This window comes from Schistocerca piceifrons, chromosome 1, assembly GCF_021461385.2.
Source record: "Schistocerca piceifrons isolate TAMUIC-IGC-003096 chromosome 1, iqSchPice1.1, whole genome shotgun sequence".
Classification (NCBI taxonomy): domain Eukaryota; kingdom Metazoa; phylum Arthropoda; class Insecta; order Orthoptera; family Acrididae; genus Schistocerca; species Schistocerca piceifrons.
The window spans coordinates 1,101,385,966-1,101,405,009 of record NC_060138.1 but is presented as its reverse complement, the minus strand read 5'-3'; the positions used below and the strand labels follow the sequence as shown (position 1 = coordinate 1,101,405,009).

The 19,044-nt window shown below is 40.3% G+C and overlaps 1 protein-coding gene across 7 annotated transcripts in view; it reads right to left on the bottom strand.

Moving 5' to 3' along the window:
• LOC124776245 (PH and SEC7 domain-containing protein-like) overlaps positions 1-19,044 on the bottom strand; it is an 850,081-nt gene that overhangs the window by 184,644 nt on the left and 646,393 nt on the right. For 6 of the 7 annotated variants that reach the window (XR_007015606.1, XM_047251114.1, XM_047251137.1 and 3 more), the window contains exon 6: positions 17,621-17,842. Coding sequence is in view for 6 of the 7 variants with exons in the window: in XM_047251114.1 (XP_047107070.1) it covers positions 17,621-17,842 (222 nt within the window). In the remaining variant the exon portion in view is untranslated. The remainder of the gene's footprint in view (positions 1-17,620; positions 17,843-19,044) is intronic. The other variant, XM_047251123.1, reaches the window with a different exon arrangement.

The following is a 19,044-nucleotide window of genomic DNA, read 5'->3' as shown; positions in this document are numbered from 1 at the left end:
TGAGATTTTCACTCTGCAGCGGAGTGTGCACCGCTATGAAACTTCCTGGCAGATTAAAACTGTGTGCCCGACCGAGACTTGAACTCGGGACCTTTGCCTTTCGCAGGCAAGTGCTCTACCATCTGAGCTACCGAAGCACGACTCACGACCAGTCCTCACAGCTTTACTTCTGCCAGTATCTCGTCTCCTGCCTCCCAAACTTTACAGAACCTCTCCTGCGAACCTTGCAGAACTAGCACTCCTGAAAGAAAGGATACTGTGGAGACAAGTTTGGAAGGTAGGAGACGAGATACTGGCAGAAGTAAAGCTGTGAGGACCAGTCGTGAGTCGTGCTTCGGTAGCTCAGATGGTACAGAACTTGCCCGCGAAAGGCAAAGGTCCAGAGTTCGAGTCTCGGTCGGGCACACAGTTTTAATCTGCCAGGAAGTTTCACTGGCATATTGCTTGCCACCTGAAAAAAGACAGTTGTCTCATCAGTGTTGTGAATCTGGTGTGGAGGGTCTAAGTGATGTAAATGACACTGCTCTAGTTGCACCATTAGACTCTTAAAGTTGACAAGACTCTAAGTAATATCTTCTGACAGTCTCTGTGCTAGGGAAGAACTTCATCACACAGGTGTGCCACTTCTACACATGCACCTGAAGCACCAATCAATTCTCCCACAGAATTCTGTGATACATTTGGGGTTGTCTCAATTCCAAAGGCCTGGGACTGGATTATTTGCATTGAGATCAGTATCCCATTTTTCCTTTTATCTTGTACAAAGGAAAGAACACTTCTTTCAAGTTTGGGAACCTTCCCATGTTTTGGTCCTCTATAGGATTTCCTTCATGAAGCAGCAATTTGCAGCTTATTATCCAATAAGATTCAATGCCGCACATTAGATTCAACCAAACTGCACCTTTTTCCAGCTTCTCTGTTACATATACTCTTCACATAATGAGTAACTGAGTTTAAAATATGCGTAATAGCCATGCCGATATGCTAAATTCTGTAGTTTTCTAATGATCCCCCCTCCTTCCCATCCCATCGTTACCACTCATCACTGTGATAGAAAAACTGTGCCTATTCTAGCAGATAAAATAATGGAACTGTGAGCATGCTAATAGTCAGCTACCTAAGTTAAATATAAACAACTGAAGATGATATTATTTCATATACAATTATTAATATACAGACATTAGCAATATTGTTATTCCATTTCAGACTAAGAAACAAGCACAACAGTTTAAGTTTCTATTAGGCAAAAATACATCAATATTTGTAGGTCCACACCAATAAGCTGCAACCTAATTTTTTATGACCAAGTTTTGAGGAAAAGTGGTCTTCTATTTGCGGCATTATCATATTATGCAGTGTGTAAATGGTTATGGACTCAAGTCTGCCGATACTAACATTTCCTAAATGTAATCACCTAAAGAAGAAAAATAGAGTGCTCCTCATACAAAATATCATGATTGTAGCAAATTAGTCAACAAAAGGCACAACAAAACATCCATAAACATGGAAACCAGGTTCCGTCTCTACTCTAACAACCAAATACACTACTGGCCATTAAAATAGCTACACCACGAAGATGACATGCTACAGACGCGAAATTTAACCGACAGGAAGAAGATGCTGTGATATGCAAATGATTAGATTTTCAGAGCATTCACACAAGGTTGGCGCTGGTGGCGACACCTACAATGTGCTGACATGAGGAAAGTTGGCAACCGATTTCTCATACACAAACTGCAGCTGACCAGCACTGCCTGGTGAAACGATGTTGTGATGCCTCGTGTAAGGAGGAGAAATACGTACCATCACGTTTCCGACTTTGATAAAGGTCAGATTGTAGCCTATCGCAATTGCAGTTTATCGTATCGCGACATTGCTGCTCGCGTTGGTCGAGATCCAACGACTGTTAGCAGAATATGGAATCGGTGGGTTCAGCAGGGTAATACGGAACGCCGTGCTGGATCCCAATGGCCTTGTTTCACTAGCAGTTGAGATGACAGGCATCTTATCTGCATGGCTGTAACGGATCATGCAGCCACGTCTCGATCCCCGAGTCAACACATGGGGACGTTTGCAAGACAACAACCATCTGCACGAACAGTTCGACGACGTTTGCAGCAGCGTGGATTATCAGCTCAGACACCATGGATGCGCTTACCCTTGACGCTGCATCACAGACAGGAGCACCTGCGATGGTGTACTCAACGACGAACCTGAGTGCACGAATGGCAAAATGTCATTTTTTCGCATGAATCCAGGTTCTGCTTACAGCATCATGATGGTCGCATCCGTGTCTGGTGGCACTGCGGTGAACGCACCTTGGAAGCGTGTATTCGTCATCGGCATATTGGCATATCACCCGACGTGATTGTATGGGGTGCCACTGGTTACACGTCTCAGTCACCTCTTGTTCGAATTGATGGCACTTTGAACAGTGAACGTTACATTTCAGATGTGTTACGACCCTGGCTCTACCCTTCATTCGATCCCTGCGAAACTCTACATTTCAGCAGGATAATGCACGAACGCATGTTGCAGGTCCTGTACGGGCCTTTCTGGATACAGAAAATGTTCAACTGCTGCCCCGGCCAGCAAATGCTCCAGATCTCTCACCATTGAAAGCGGCTGGTCAATGGTGGCCGAGCAACTGGCTTGTCACAGTACGCCAGTCACTACTCTTGATGAACTGTGGTATCGTGTTGAAGCTGCATGGGCAGCTGTACCTGTACACGCCATCCAAGCTCTGTTTGACTCAATGCCCAAACGTATCAAGACCGTTATTACAGCTAGAGGTCGTTGTTCTGGGTACTGATTTCTCAGGATCTATGCACCCAAATTGCGTGAAAATGTAATCACATGTCAGTTCTAGTATAATACATTTGTCCAATGAATACCCGTTTATCATCTGCATTTCTTCTTGGTGTAGCAATTTTAATGGCCAGTAGTGTATATAAGTACTGTACATTGTACAACAACCAAGTTTATAAATGGAATGTTGCAGAGTTCATTGATTTGAAAGGGTAAAAGGAAGATACAGATTTGATGGACAGAAGAGAGTTCTGCAACTTACATACCGGCTTGCATGACTACAACTGAAGACAGAAGGAGGCACAGGATAGGGCTGTTTCTTCCCCCCCCCCCCCCCTCCCTCCCTCCACATGGCCTCAACGCAGCCAGTGAAATTATGAGAAAAACAGACGTACTGACAGAGTACAACAATAATGGAAATCCCTGGATGGAGCATTACATAAAATAAGAGAAAGTCAAGCACTAACCTACAGCAGACTGATGGATGGAGCACAGAGGTACATAACAGCGAACAGCATTCACACTAGCTTTCAAGCTGTTGGTCTTTTTCTAGGAAAAGTACACACATCCACACACAAAACCCAAACACACACTCCCATGACTGACTATTGATACTCTATTATTAACAGCAGTCATGTGAGCTGCTAGTGTGTCTGCTGTTTCCTGTTTATGGATCTCTGAGCTCCGCACATCGGGCTGCTATAGACGTACTGAAAGACATAGTGATAAAAATAAGCGGACAAATCCAACAAATAACATACAAACAATATTCCCACTATAACTAGATCAAGTTAAAAAGCGAGTAACAGCTGAGCATGAACAGGGTGGTGTTGGCAGTTCATTCTGTCCAGCATGCATACTAAGGTTGCGGCAGGAACAGTTGTGAACTTCACTTCTGAATAGGTTCAAATGCCCCGTTCCAACACACAGTATCGTGCTTGCTTACAAGGGGACTATACAAACTGCCCCTCACCAATTTGATTCACATTGGCAGGGGTGTGTAGGTAGCGACTAGGACTTCAACATACGTAAATGGGAAGATGCAACTCTCAATCATTTTTGAGAAAGTCAAGTTTGAAACTTTTAGGAGTGCTTATATACTTTATGTGGTAACTAACATCTAAAGAGTCTGCAGCCGCGTAAGTGATTAGTTTCTCTGGATCAAATGTTGTTGCCAGTACATACCTTTTTCTTTTTTTTTCCTCCTGTTTCCTTTTCTTCCTTTATTTTGATTCCCACATAATTATAACAACAGATTTACCTGCCTGTAAAAATAAATGTCACAAGACTGCACCAGCCGAGTACATTTTGGAGGAATTACTTTAATAGTGCATGTTGGCAAACCCTCTCCTTCCTGGAAAGTTCTGATGTACGACCCAAGTTCATTTTCCCTCAAAATGAATCAAGGTGCTAAAGAAATTGTTCTTCTTCCACATATGGCTTCAAGATGTTGGTTAGAAAATTCTTGTACAATGCTGTTGTGAGTTTGTTGGACTTCGAAGATGTTTTCGTAACATTTATGTATTCACATGCTTACTCATCAACTGATTTTTTACCGTTGGTCCAAATGAGCCAGGGATCTGTTGCAAGCAAACAGAGACAATTGGTAGTAATTTTCCAGGTAAGGTGACACTATACTATGCACTGTACAGATGTGTCACATTAAGCATATCCTTTTGCTGCACGAGAACTACCTTCATTCCTTGTTTGGCGAGAGTTCAGTCATACATTGACTGATACTGGCACCCTAGAACAAATATAGTTCAGAAATTAGTATTGTATAGTCTGTAGAAACTGTATTTCAATTGACATTAGTGAATGGGTTCTTTTCTATGTGATACCTGTTTGATCAGTGTTAAAACAACATTCTTCTCATATTTTGGTATGCAGCCTCAATTCTTGATTTGGAAATTTGCTGCTGCATCAAGAATCTTTTGCAGTGAGGCACTTTCACTCACTGAGACACGTTGGTGATTTTTCTTTGAGGAATTCAATGTCTTCATTTGAAGAACATCATGGCCAATTAGTCAGAAGTTTGAAAATGCAAAGCAGGAAACTGGGCAGCAGTAATAAAAGCCCACTGCTGCAATTTTCTTGTCGGCACTTGCTGATTTACGTTCTTGAGCTTCTATGAAACAGTCACAGTGCTTTATTCCAACTTGTTTGATTCATTCCTTTCATGTTTTCAAATTTTTATGCTTTGGAGGTATGATACACTCCTTCTGTGATGAGAGCCAAACTCGTTCCTGGATGCTCTCTCATTAGATTGACGACCCTAACCCTGTAATCCAGCAGAACATACTCAGTAACTCTTTTCCTTACTTCTCTTCAGGCTCATAATTGTCTGACGAAGATGAAGCGAGTTGTTTGGTTTCATCAGGCAGACCACCTCCACTGATTTATTGGTGGGCAATTGATTCATCTCGTAACATGATTGGATTCTCCACTAGCACTTATGAAATGTGGTGAAATATTTCTTCCTCAGTATCCAAGTGTTCTTGTGTTGTTACCGTAGAAGGATTCAAAGTGATGACATTGTTTTGGAGAAAGAGCTGTACTATATACGAGTGCTGTTTTTAATCACATTTTTTGAAACTTCACTGTAAAGAAATTTGGCTTCAGAATCTGGTTCACTTTCTCTTGCTGCTGAAGTACCAGCTTCACCACTACATTTACTCATAAAATCAGATATCTTGGAGCACTGGCTAGTACCTATCTCGGTGCTTAGATATGAATGAAGTATTTTCCAGGTTTGTGAATGCTGTTCCTTTTCTCCCTTCATCAGCCAAACATTTGGGGGGCATACGCGGCTGTTTCTGATAGCTCACAACTATGTACAGGAATACCAGGAAAATGGATTCATTTGATGAGCCGTAGTGTGCCTGGCCTTATACCAGGAAAATGGGCTCACTGTGGGTCAAAACGTACCTGCACAGACACTGGAAAAATGGGCTCATAGTGAGTTGGAACTTACCTGCAGAAATATGGTTATAATGGGAAACTACTTTTAAAATTTTACAGAAAACTTTGATTTTGCAGGGTCAATATTATCAAAATAATTAATGATTCATTAGGTATTGATTATCTGCACAGTCATAATAAACCTGTTGTCCAATTATGTAGGAATGAAAAAAAAGTACCAGCAGTGAGATTTGATCCAGACAACTCACATTTATGAAGCTGAGCCCCTCTTCTTTCAGCTCCAGACTCCCTGAATACCAGCAATAATGTTGTTGTGGTCTTCAGTCCTAAGACTGGTTTGATGCAGCTCTCCATGCTAATCTATCCTGTGCAAGATCCTTCATCTCCCAGTACCTACTGCAACCCACATCCTTCTGAATCTGCTTAGTGTATTCATCTCTTGGTCTCCCTCTACGATTTTTACCCTCCACACTGCCCTCCAAAGCTAAATTTGTGATCCTTGATGCCTCAGGACATGTCCTACCAACCGATCCCTTCTTCTAGTCAAGTTGTGCCACAAACTTCTCTTCTCCCCAATCCTATTCAATACCTCCTCATTAGTTACGTGATCTACCCACCTAATCTTCAACATTCTTCTGTAGCACCACATTTCAAAAGCTTCTATTCTCTTCTTGTCCAAACTATTTATTGTCCATGTTTCACTTCCATATATGGCTACACTCCATACAAATACTTTCAGAAACGACTTCCTGACACTTAAATCTATACTCGATGTTATCAAATTTCTCTTCTTCAGAAACGCTTTCCTTGCCATTGCCAGTCTACATTTTATATTCTCTCTACTTCGACCATCATCAGTTATTTTGCTCCCCAAATAGCAAAACTCCTTTACTACTTTAAGTGTCTCATTTCCTAATCTAATTCCCTCAGCATCACCCGACTTAATTCGGCTACATTCCATTATCCTCGTTTTGCTTTTGTTGATGTTCATCTTATATCCTCCTTTCAAGACACTGTCCATTCCATTCGACTACATTCCATTATCCTCGTTTTGCTTTTGTTGATGTTCATCTTATATCCTCTTTTCAAGACACTGTCCATTCCATTCAACTGCTCTTCCAGGTCCTTTGCTGTCTCTGACAGAATTACGTCATCGGCGAACCTCAAAGTTTTTATTTCTTCTCCATGGATTTTAATACCTACTCCAAATTTTTCTTTTGTTTCCTTTACTGCTTGCTCAATATACAGATTGAATAACATCGGGGAGAGGCTACAACCCTGTCTCACTTCCTTCCCAACCACTGCTTCCCTTTCATGTCCCTCGACTCTTATAACTGCCATTTGGTTTCTATAAAAATTGTAAATAGCCTTTCGCTCCCTATATTTTACCCCTGCCATCTTCAGAATTTGAAAGACAGTATTCCAGTCAACATTGTCAAAAGCTTTCTCTAAGTCCACAAATGCTAGAAACGTAGGTTTGCCTTTCCTTAATCTTTCTTCTAAGATAAGTCGTAAGGTCAGTATTGCCTCACGTGTTGCAACATTTCTACGGAATCCAAACTGATCTTCCCCAAGGTCCGCTTCTACCAGTTTTTCCATTCGTCTATAAAGAATTCGCGTTAGTATTTTGCAGCTGTGACTTATTAAACTGATAGTTCTGTAATTTTCACATCTACACCTGCTTTCTTTGGGATTGGAATTATTATATTCTTCTTAAAGTCTGAGGGTATTTCGCCTGTCTCGTACATCTTGCTCACCAGATGCTACAGTTTTGTCAGGACTGGCTCTCCCAAGGCCGTCAGTAGTTCTAATGGAATGTTGTCTACTCCCGGGGCCTTGTTTTAACTCAGGTCTTTCAGTGCTCTGTCAAACTCTTCACGCAGTATCTTATCTCCCATTTCATCTTCATCTACATCCTCTTCCATTTCCATACTCGAGGCAGCCGCACTGAGCAGACAGCCATGCCGTACAGGAGGAGAAGATATACAAGTACATCGCCCTTGTATAGACCCTCTATATAGTCCTTCCACCTTTCTGCTTTCGCTTCTTTGCTTAGAACTGGGTTTCCATCTGAAATTGAACGAGTTTCGCCGCTAGAGCTCGGAGGATCGCGCTATAGTTTTAACTAAGCGCGATCCGCTGGCAAAAGGGTCTCATCCGGTCGCCATGTTGGATTATCAGCGCGCTGCTTCCTGCCGCGCCCAGTTTTGCGGCGCTAATCAGTGGGAACTTCCGCAGTACAGGCAGCTGCACGCTCATTCGACTCGAGGCAGCCGCACTGAGCACATAGCCATGCCGTACAGGAGGAGAAGATATACAAGTACATTGCCCTTGTATAGACCCTCTATATACTCCTTCCACCTTTCTGCCTTCCCTTCTTTGCTTAGAACTGGGTTTCCATCTGAGCTCTTGATATTCATACAAGTGGCTCTCTTTTCTCCAAAGGTCTCTTTAATTTTCCTGTAGGCAGTATTTATCTTACCCCTAGTGAGATAAGCCTCTACATCCTTACATTTGTCCTCTAGCCATGCCTGCTTAGCCATTTTGCACTTCCTGTCGATCTCATTTTTGAGACGTTTGTATTCCTTTTTGCCTGCTTCATTTACTGAATTTTTATATTTTCTCCTTTCATCAATTAAATTCAATATTTCTTCTGTTACCCAAGGATTTCTACTAGCCCTCGTCTTTTTACCTTCTTGATCCTCTGCTGCCTTCACTACTTCATCCCTCAGAGCTACCCATTCGTCTTCTACTGTATTTCTTTCCCCTATTCCTGTCAATTGTTCCCTTATGCTCTCCCTGAAACTCTCTACAACCTCTGGTTTAGTCAGTTTATCCAGGTCCCATCTCCTTAAATTCCCACCTTTTTGCAATTTCTTCAGTTTTAATCTACAGTTCATAACCAATAGATTGTTGTCAGAGTCCACATCTGCCCCTGGAAATGTCCTACAATTTAAAACCTGGTTCCTAAATCTCTGTCTTACCATTATATAATCTATCTGATACCTTTTAGTATCTCCGGGATTCTTCCATGTACACAACCTTCTTTTATGATTCTTGAACCAGGTGTTAGCTATGATTAAGTTATGCTCTGTGAAAAATTCTACCAGACGGCTTCCTGTTTCATTTCTTAGCCCCAATCCATATTCACCTACTATGTTTCCTTCTCTCCTTTTTCCTACTGTCGAATTCCAGTCACCCATGACTATTAAATTTTCGTCTCCCTTCACTACCTGAATAATTTCTTTTATCTCATCATACATTTCTTCAATTTCTTTGTCATCTGCAGAGCTAGTTGGCATATAAACTTGTACTACTGTAGTAGGCATGGGCTTTGTGTCTATCTTGGCCACTATAATACGTTCACTATGCTGTTTGTAGTAGCTTACCGCACTCCTATTTTTTTACTCATTATTAAACCTACTCCTGCATTACCCCTATTTGATTTTGTATTTATAACCCTGTATTCACCTGACCAGAAGTCTTGTTCCTCCTGCCACCGAACTTCACTAATTCCCACTATATCTAACTTTAACCTATCCATTTCCCTTCTTAAATTTTCTAACCTACCTGCCCGATTAAGGGATCTGACATTCCACGCTCCGATCCGTAGAACGCCAGTTTTCCTTCTCCTGATAACGACGTCCTCCTGAGTAGTCCCCGCCCAGAGATCCGAATGGGGGACTATTTTACCTCCGGAATATTTTACCCAAGAGGATGCTGTCATCATTTAACCATACAGTAAAGCTGCATGCCGTCGAGAAAAATTATGGCTGTAGTTTTCCCTTGCTTTCAGCCGTTCGCAGTAACACAACAGCAAGGCCGTTTTGGTTAGTGTTACAAGGCCAGATCAGTCAATCATCCAGACTGTTGCCCCTGCAACTACTGAAAAGGCTGCTGCCCCTCTTCAGGAACCACACGTTTGTCTGGCCTCTCAACAGATACCCCTCCGTTGTGGTTGCACGTATGGTACAGCTATCTGTATCGTTGAGGCACGCAAGCCTCCCCACCAACGGCAAGGTCCATGGTTCATGGACAAATTGTATAACCATGCCTAAAATTTTCACATTGTCTTTTCAAAAATAGTTGAGAGTTGTGTCTTTCTGTTTATATGTATGTCAAGGTCATGTGCTCTACACACCCTGTCAATATGAATCAAATTGGTGAGAGGGAAGTTTGTACATTATCCTCATTAGCTGGACCATAATATACTACTTAATTTTCCGCACATTATCACAACTACTTTTAGACATATGTTGGCATAAAATGACCATATGCCAAAGGAAAACAACACAAATCACGTAATCTGCAACTGACTGAGGTAACTAGTGCTTGAAGTAGCAGAGTAATACAACAACACTGAACAGAAGGGCTGACAGAGTTCATTTCCTGATTGTGTGTTGCTATGGTAACTTCCTTTAAACAAATAGCAGCCATCACTTTGTTATTCTGATCCAGGTATAGAATATTTTGCAAAAAAAAGGACCACACAATAAGTTTCAGTAATATTAGGCAACTAAGTGCCCTATCTGAGCACATGTTTAACACTGCACCAAGGTTTCAATTTCCCACTACTTGGTACCTACAGGGTGAAGATAAATAAGTCGCCAGGTCCAGCGATACTCCGAATTCGGTTTTGAAGAGAGTACTCTACAGCGTTGGCCCATTAATTAACTTGTATTTAGCACAAATCTCTCACCCTCTCTTTCCCACTGCCATGTCCCAAGCAGATGGAGAACAGTGCAGGTGACTCCTGTATATAAGAAGGAAAGAGTACAGACCTGGGAAACTACAGCCCAAGATTGAATACAATAAATTTCACAGAGACACAAAGTTTTTGTCTACAGATCAGCATGGATTTAAGATAGCAACACTCATACAAAACTCAGCTTGCATATTTCTCATATGATACCCTGTAAACCATGGATGAAGGGTAGACAGAGATTCCATATTCCTAGATTTCCGGAAAGCATTTGACACGATTCCCCACTGCAGACTGTTATCAACGACCTGAGGCTATAATAGGTCCCCCACACATGCGAGTGACTCAAAAACTTCTTAGGCTCATTTGAAAGTGTTGTGTTAACAATTATGACAGGAAAAATATTAGCTACTAACCATTCACTGTATGCATCACGAGGTTGATCGAAAATGGGTGTCCACAGGTGCAGAGATCAACCTTCTATGTGATGTATGTATTACACTTCACAAACAGACATCACTGACAGTCACAAAATGTTCAAAACAAACCATTAACTTGCACCATGAACATCTAATGAAAAATGGGACACCACACTGATCACCAATGTTCACACCATCATGACTGAAGGCGAATTCCCTAGTACAAGTTATAAATCACACAGGGTATTCAGCTGTGTATCCACTCTTAGAGAATGCAAACAGAATTATATTGGAGTAATAGGTGACGAGAACTGATGGAGTGTGATGGCATGCAACCACATGCAGAACTGTCTGTTATGGGGCTTATCATGAAACTGACACTCCTTTAAGGCATAGCTGCAGATGATGTTATAATAAGTTTTATAAGCACAGAAAAAAACCATCCGCAGGCTGAATTTGTCTTGTGATTTCAGGTGGTATGAACTGCAATGCCACGTACTTTTCAGGATGGATAGTTTGCTCTGAAGAAGTTTGATTTTTATATGCAGACCAATAATCAAGCAAAAGCAAGTTATTATGACCAGCTATTGGCCAAAAGCAGTGTTCATACCCTAGTTGTAGTTCCATTATGAACATTTTCCCCACTCTTGCTTGCTGTAATGTAAGTATTCCCTACTGTCTTTGCAAGATCACATTCAGCACCTCCAACTTCTCTCAGCACAATAAATATCTTTCCAGTCAATTTACTGTCAAGATTAACAGCCACCATAATTGTACACAAATGCGTTAAGGCACCAATGTTGGTTCATCTAGAAACAACTCTCCTGGTACCTCTAATTTCAAGCATTCCATTCATATTCCAACTGGTTGGAGTTGACAATAAATACCTTACTGACCGATGGGGTAAGTTGGTTTATCTCAGCTACAAATTTTCAGGCTGATTCCACAGTTTACTGTGCATTGTCAAGTTGAATCTTTGTTTGAAATTTCGTTATCTTATGAGTTCCAACTCTGTAGCACTTTGTCATCTTACGTGTTCCAATTCTGTAGCACTACTTGAAGTTCTGCCAAACATCCACTGCTTCCATTGAAATCACTGTAATGTATGTCGCGCGCAATTTGATGTGCATAATGCAATAGGTCACTACCATGCACATCCTGCAAACTATATCGAGCATCCTTGAAACATGCGAACACCAGTTTCTGTAACAAGTGAGTCTTCTCCTCCCTTGAATACCTATAGTTTTTCTTATGCAGTACACAGTCATATTGCTGCAAACTTATTCAAAATCTGTTCATAATTGGTTTTTACTAAGCTGCAGATGATCTTCCATGCACGTAATTATGTTTAATATCTGATACTTGTACAACAATTGTCCTCTACTACATTTCACTGGAGACAGGATTTGTGGCAGGCACCCTGTCCAACGAGGATGATGACCTTCATGGCTCTACACCTGTTTCAATATCACATTAACTTGTTAATTACTTATCATCATCACTGTACTCCTCATGTACATTGTTCGCACAATCGACCGTGCATGACACCACAAATTCCACTTACTCAAATTGCAGAAACGCTAATATTTCATCGGCCACTTCCTTCTCACTCTGCGAAATTCCTCGGTTTTGTTTCTGACGAAATGTCAACTTCGGCAACTGTTGTTGTACTCATAATGCAATCATTGCTTTGTTTATGGTTCCCACTGCTCTGCTTTGTATTAGCACTGTAGCACTGTTGTGACATGCTCATTGACTAAGCTGTTTGACTACACACTGTGCCCATCATTGGGTACCTCCAGTACTGCCCCCTGTTGCCATTAGCAGCCAATATTGTGATTGCATGGTAACAATACATTGGGCATCGAATGCCGTGATCATCACTGACCTTTTGCGACCTTGCAATCGAGGCGATTCCTTATCAGTAGATTAACCTGGATGACAAATGTTCATCAGAAACAAGGGTATTGTCAGGAGTGCTCCAGGGAAGTGACAGAACCACTCTTATTCTCTACATACATAAACGACCAGACAGCTGGGGTGAAAAGAAATCTGTAACTGTCTGTTGATGACACTGTAGTGTAAGGGAAAGTGTCACCAACTGCAAGAGGATACATGTTGACTTAGCAGAATTTCTATTTGGTACAATGAATGGCTTGTTCTAAATGTACAAAAATGTATGTTAATCCAGATGAGAAGGAAAACCAATCCTCAACCGTTCAAAATACAATATTAGTGGTGTGCTACTTGACACAGTTTGTGATTAAATGTCTAGGTGTCACAGTGCAACAACACTGGATGAATTATGAAAGTGTAGCTCATCTATAAAGGATGTTGCGCATGAAACACTAGTGCGAACCATTCTTGAGCACTGCGTAAGTGTTTGGGACCCTCACCACCAGCTCATATTGAAGGAAGACATTGAAGCAAGTCAGAAGTGTGCTGCAATATTTGTTACAGGCAGGTTTGATCAACATTTGACAATTATGGAGATGCTTTATGAACTCAAATAGGAATTCCCAATAGAAAGGCAATGCACTTTTCATGAAATATTGTTGAGAAATGTAGAGAACCTGCATTCGCAGCCGACGGTAGCACGATTCCACTGTTGCCAAAGCAGATTTCGCGTAAGGACTGTGAAGGCACAGTAAGAGACATCAGGGCTCATACGGAATCATATGGACAGTTGTTTTTCACTCAGTCCATTTGCAAGTGGAAGAAGAAAAGAAATCACCAATAATCATATGAAGTATCCTCTGCCTAGCACCATATATTAGCTTGTGGAGTACATACATAAATGCAGAAGTAGGCGTAGTTATAGAAATGAAACTCAATTGAAAAAATTTAGAAGGTGGGTCAGGGATGCTTTCTGAGTGTTTTGGTGTAAGGGAGTTTTTATCTCCAGTGGTTGCTTAGGGACTAATAACACAATAATATCTTATTCAGTTGGTTACCACAATTACTTTTGTTTCTGTGAAAACATCTTAACAATAATAAAAAAAGCCTGTTCTCTGCACTCACCAAGTTGCACAACAAAAAACAAATAATACTGCCAGAAAAACATACCCTGGACACAATAGAGCAGTACTGAATGGAAGCTTAAGGGTGAAAAATAAAGTGAGCATTACTGCTGTAAACAGCACAAATTGTGACTGAATGGAACAAGTTTGTTTCCAAAAAAGAAACACAGCATATACCATCAACATCTGCACTGTTGTGCAAATATTTTCAATGCAATAAACATATACATGGAGGTAAGAAATCAATTGAAATGCAATTACTCTGTAACTATTCACTGTAGACTCCTTAAAATATCCCCTTGCAACCTCTGAAATTTCGTCAGTGTAGTTCAGATTCACCCTGTATACGTTCCAAACTCCACAGGAAGGAAGGTATAGTAGAGAACTAAACTTCACTATGGCCCCAGGAACGTTACTCTTTTAAAAAAAGAACAAAGAACATTTGTGTTAAAATTCCATTATATCCTTACTCCCAAGGTGACAAGGGAGTACTGTTCCTACAGTGAGATGTGCTCGGATAGCTCAATAGTGTCCTATAAAGCACACGTCTGGGTTCCAGTTTGGGTCTGTAATACAATTTAACTGGTCAAAAATGTACAGCAGCAGCAACAGCAGCAGTGGATTGTACTTTCACTGGGAGAAGGCACCAGAAGTAGTCTTATGCAAGCAAAGACACCAACAATTGTCAATGATTATTTAGAACTGCCTTAAGAAATGTCAATGAGGATGATCGAGGAGATCCAAATTCACATTTTTCTGAACAAAGATTGATTTTATATTGTGTCATTTTATTGACTACAAACAGACCTAAGTGATTTGTTTAAACACAATTTCCCCAGTATAACTGCCTACAACAACATGAATACTATTGTACTTTTTAGATTGTCCAGTCATCTGTGATATTACTCAGGACATGGGGAAAAAATACAATGCATGACATTACACAGTCACGTATATGTCAAAATTATCGTAACAAACTGTTGATCAAACTTGTTACATAAAAATTTGTTGGTCAAACTTTTTACATAAAAATTAATTTAAGTATATTATTAATCACTTTACTTCCTTAATTATGTCTCTTCTTAAACCAAATTCCACTTTTCCCACCCTTTTACTGTTCTACGTCCATATCTACATGTACCATGATTATAAAGAGATAGAAGTTGTTCACTTATACCAAATTCCTGACTTGCCAAGCAGCTTGAATTTCCAAAATACATGTAGCCATGCTACAAAATTAACACTGAAGCATCGGGCAACTACAAATCTAGCTTCCCTAAGCTTCACTAGAAGTCACACAATGTTCTCTTTGTAAGAAATCAATCATACCTCAGGAAGTGGAGTGGAAGAACAGGGAAAAATGATGCTTCAATCAGTTTACAGGCCATGGACACAAATGCACACCAAACAATCAAACAAGGGCATCACACTCTACCTTAAAACATTAAGGCACTAAGAAAACAAAAAGGCTGTCTAGATGCAAAATCTTATATAAATATAATAATCATATACACACTCACATTGCCCTGCATATTGCAAATCTGTAAAGGAAAGGTCTTTGCTGTATTATTTTATTTTTATAAAAACAACAGAGGCAGTAGTCTCTCTCATGTTTGAAACAAAATTATTTATTTATATTTCATCTGCTGAATTCACACACAAATGCAATGCATACAGTACAATCAACTTGCCAGTTTTCTTAAGAAGTTGAAAATTATAAGTATTGCATGCTCACTAAGCAGCTTTTAAATTGAAGCTCTCCTGTAACTGTCTAAACAACTGGCCCAAGTTGTACCACAGTCAAGTTACTGGTAGAAAATTCTTACTACCACATTAACACACTTCTAGCATAAAACTGTTAACAGAAGAGATTAGAGAGATTAGATTAGTACTTGTTCCATAGATCACGAATACGACACTTCGTAATGATGTAAAATTCATAATGCACTAACAATATGAATTAGGACAGACTGCTACTGCATTACAGGGACTGAGCAGCAGACATATTGGATGTTATTAATCTGAAGGACAATGTCACTTCTTGGATGTCAGTGCGCACACACACACACACACACACACACACACACACACACACACACACACACAGTTACGCCAACAAACTCAGACACACATGGCCAATTCTATATCCCCACTACCCACTGCAGGCAGCATCGCTACTCACGAAAGTCATACTTCAAAGCCCAAAGTGCGAGAAGAATTGTGTGTGTGTGTGTGTGTGTGTGTGTGTGTGTGTGTGTGTGTGTGTGAGAGAGAGAGAGAGAGAGAGAGAATCATTTCTATATCTGACAAAGGACTCTGTCTGATGGCTTCATAAACAACAGTCTACTTTTAAATGTGTGTATCTGCAACTCAATGCCACTTCTACATAATGAGTAGCATTTTATCCTAATTCTTATTGTTATTAACTAATGGATTTGATTGTCGGTATATGAGAGAATCTGGGAGCCAAGGAGATGGATTTAACCTTTGCAAAACATGTTTTAGCAGAAAATTATTTGTTTGATGGACATTATAATGTTCTACATATTGTTAAGAAAAGCAGGAAGATGACACTACTGGAATTATTTGAAATCAATAAACACACAACACTGAGAGCTAGCTTCATTTTAGGTAAATAAATACAATTAACTTTCTATGCTGCTTCCATCCTTCTGTTCAATTAGGTTTTGGCTATCCATGTGCAAGAAAACCAGATTACAGTACTAAAATCAACTGTTATTATTAATTTTTAAATGTAACGATTCCCTCCATAAGATACCTGTACCTGTATCACTAACAAATCTGTAAGTGAATGTAATTTTATCTGTGATTTCAACATACAATTGTCACTTGATGACGGTCTAAGCACCCAAAAATCAATTTTTGAGTACTGCAGAAGACCAAGAAAATGTTTCCTTCTTATGTTAAAAAACACAATAAGAAAACAGTACTGAGCAAGTCTGACAACTCATAAAAACAGCCACAGAAGACCAAAAATACATGAAGGTGGCAAAAACAAAGGTTTTATAATATACACATAACATGAGACTGGCATAAATGCTTTGCAACAAAAGCCTACATTCAAAAATGTTGGATGGTAGGAACTCTCCACTAGCTTGCACAAGAGCAATGAACAAGAAGATCCAAATTCTTAAGGTCTAAAAATTGCTTTAGGTTTCATTAAGTTTAAAAGAAATCTTGTTGTTCTAATTTTTGTGGTAACAGAAGCTGTTTAGGTGTTCCAAAGTGCAGGAAACAGTGTTGGAACATATCTGTAACATAGTGGCATCTAACAAATAAAATTTTGCACAATACATTACTATACTTTCAGGAAGACTGGAAGGACACTTACCCACTTATTCACAGATGAAGTAAAAAGCAACGAACACTGGGGAGAAGTAACAAATCTGAATTGGTGGACATTTTCTCAAGCTAATAATAATAATAATAATAATAATAAAGAAATAAAAACATATTTATTCACTGATAATTAAATTTTTTACCCTATTCAGAGTGTATGTGACAAGTTAATGATATTTCAAATTATTCTGCTAGCCTGAATTAATATGGTATAAAACATGATTTATCTCCAAAACAATAAACAACTGTAATGTTAAGATACATACAAACAACAGGTCACAGTTATAAAACTCGACAAGACCTAAAGCACCGTATCAAAATCTATAAGCCTTAATTTTTTGCTCTGATGTGATGGCAATCAATAGGCAAAGAATGCTATAGCCACTAACCTGATAGCCTGAGAACTCTGGAGTAGTGGCTGGCGTGCCATCCATTACGGCATTCGTGCGAGGTGGACCTTGCACTTGGATGACAATGCGATGTTCAGCTGTTTCCGCAGCCGTCATCGCGTGGCTGTTGCGCTCACTGGCAAGCAACGTCGAATCGCTGTCGCTCGGATCGCTGACCTCCATTAGGTCCCGCGCGCTCAGTATGTCTAACGTCTCCTCCTCCTGCCACAAGTGCCACACTCACAAGCCATCTGCCAATCAGCAGTTACTTAGTATCCAATGCAATAAGCAACTACACTTTCAACATTTGATTCATCATTAAAGTCACGTACACTGAATGAAACAGAATCTGTTACACCAGGAACACCTTGACCGAATGCTACCAAACTGATACTTGAGGATTTACATGCCTGTAAGACACATACATTTAACTCTCATCTTTATGCGAGTTTACTTTCAGTGTAGAAAAAAGTTATTACTGCAGGTAAAGAACGGATCGAGTACATTACGGTTGCTCGTGTGCCCAATGTTACTAGAATTTTTCAGGTGGAGATCGCAACATCACATGCCCATAATGGCAGCTTATCGCCATCTTTCAGACTCGGAGAAAGGTTGAATCATTGGCATGAAGGACATGGGAGCATCACATCGACAGATCACAGAGACAGTTGGCTGTAGCACAACAACTGCAGAATGAGTGGTGACATGATGGACTCAGAACAACAGGGTGGCAAGAAGAGTCAGCATGGGATCATCCAGAATGACTACACCATGAAAAGGTCATAGGACTGTTTGACTGGGTCTGACAAATGGTTGACTAACAACAGCTGAAATCCAGGCAGAGGTTGCAGGTAGAGTGTCACTAATAATTGTCAGGAGCAGGTAACTGGAAGCTGGGTGAGGTCTCGAGTTTCTGTGCACCATATCACAACAGACTCCTATGTGATGTAAAACTAGAATCAACATGGAAATGAAATGGCATTCTGTGGCATTTCAAGACAAGTCTCACTTTTGTTTACTATGTTTATGTAGATGATCAGGTGGAATGTCACCAGACGTAACAATTTTTGAGACTGACAGCTATGCATTTCCTGAAATTGTGGTATGGTTAGCTACTGGATATGAAAACAGAACTGATTTTTGTATTGCTGAAGGGAGACTGAATCCTTGCCAGTATGTGGCAAGAATGATAAATCCCGTTGTCATTTCCTTTATTAGTTCCAAATGGCATATTCCAGCATGATAATGTACAATTCCCCATCGTACATCACACCAAAAATATCTTAGAGAATGTACGGATTCTCAACTGACCTGCCCTATCCCCCATTTTTTCACCCATGTAGTATGACCGGAATGTGATGGGAAAGTGTATTCTTTCGTACCAGGCTCCAGCCAGCAATTTTTATGAGCTGATATCGATGACA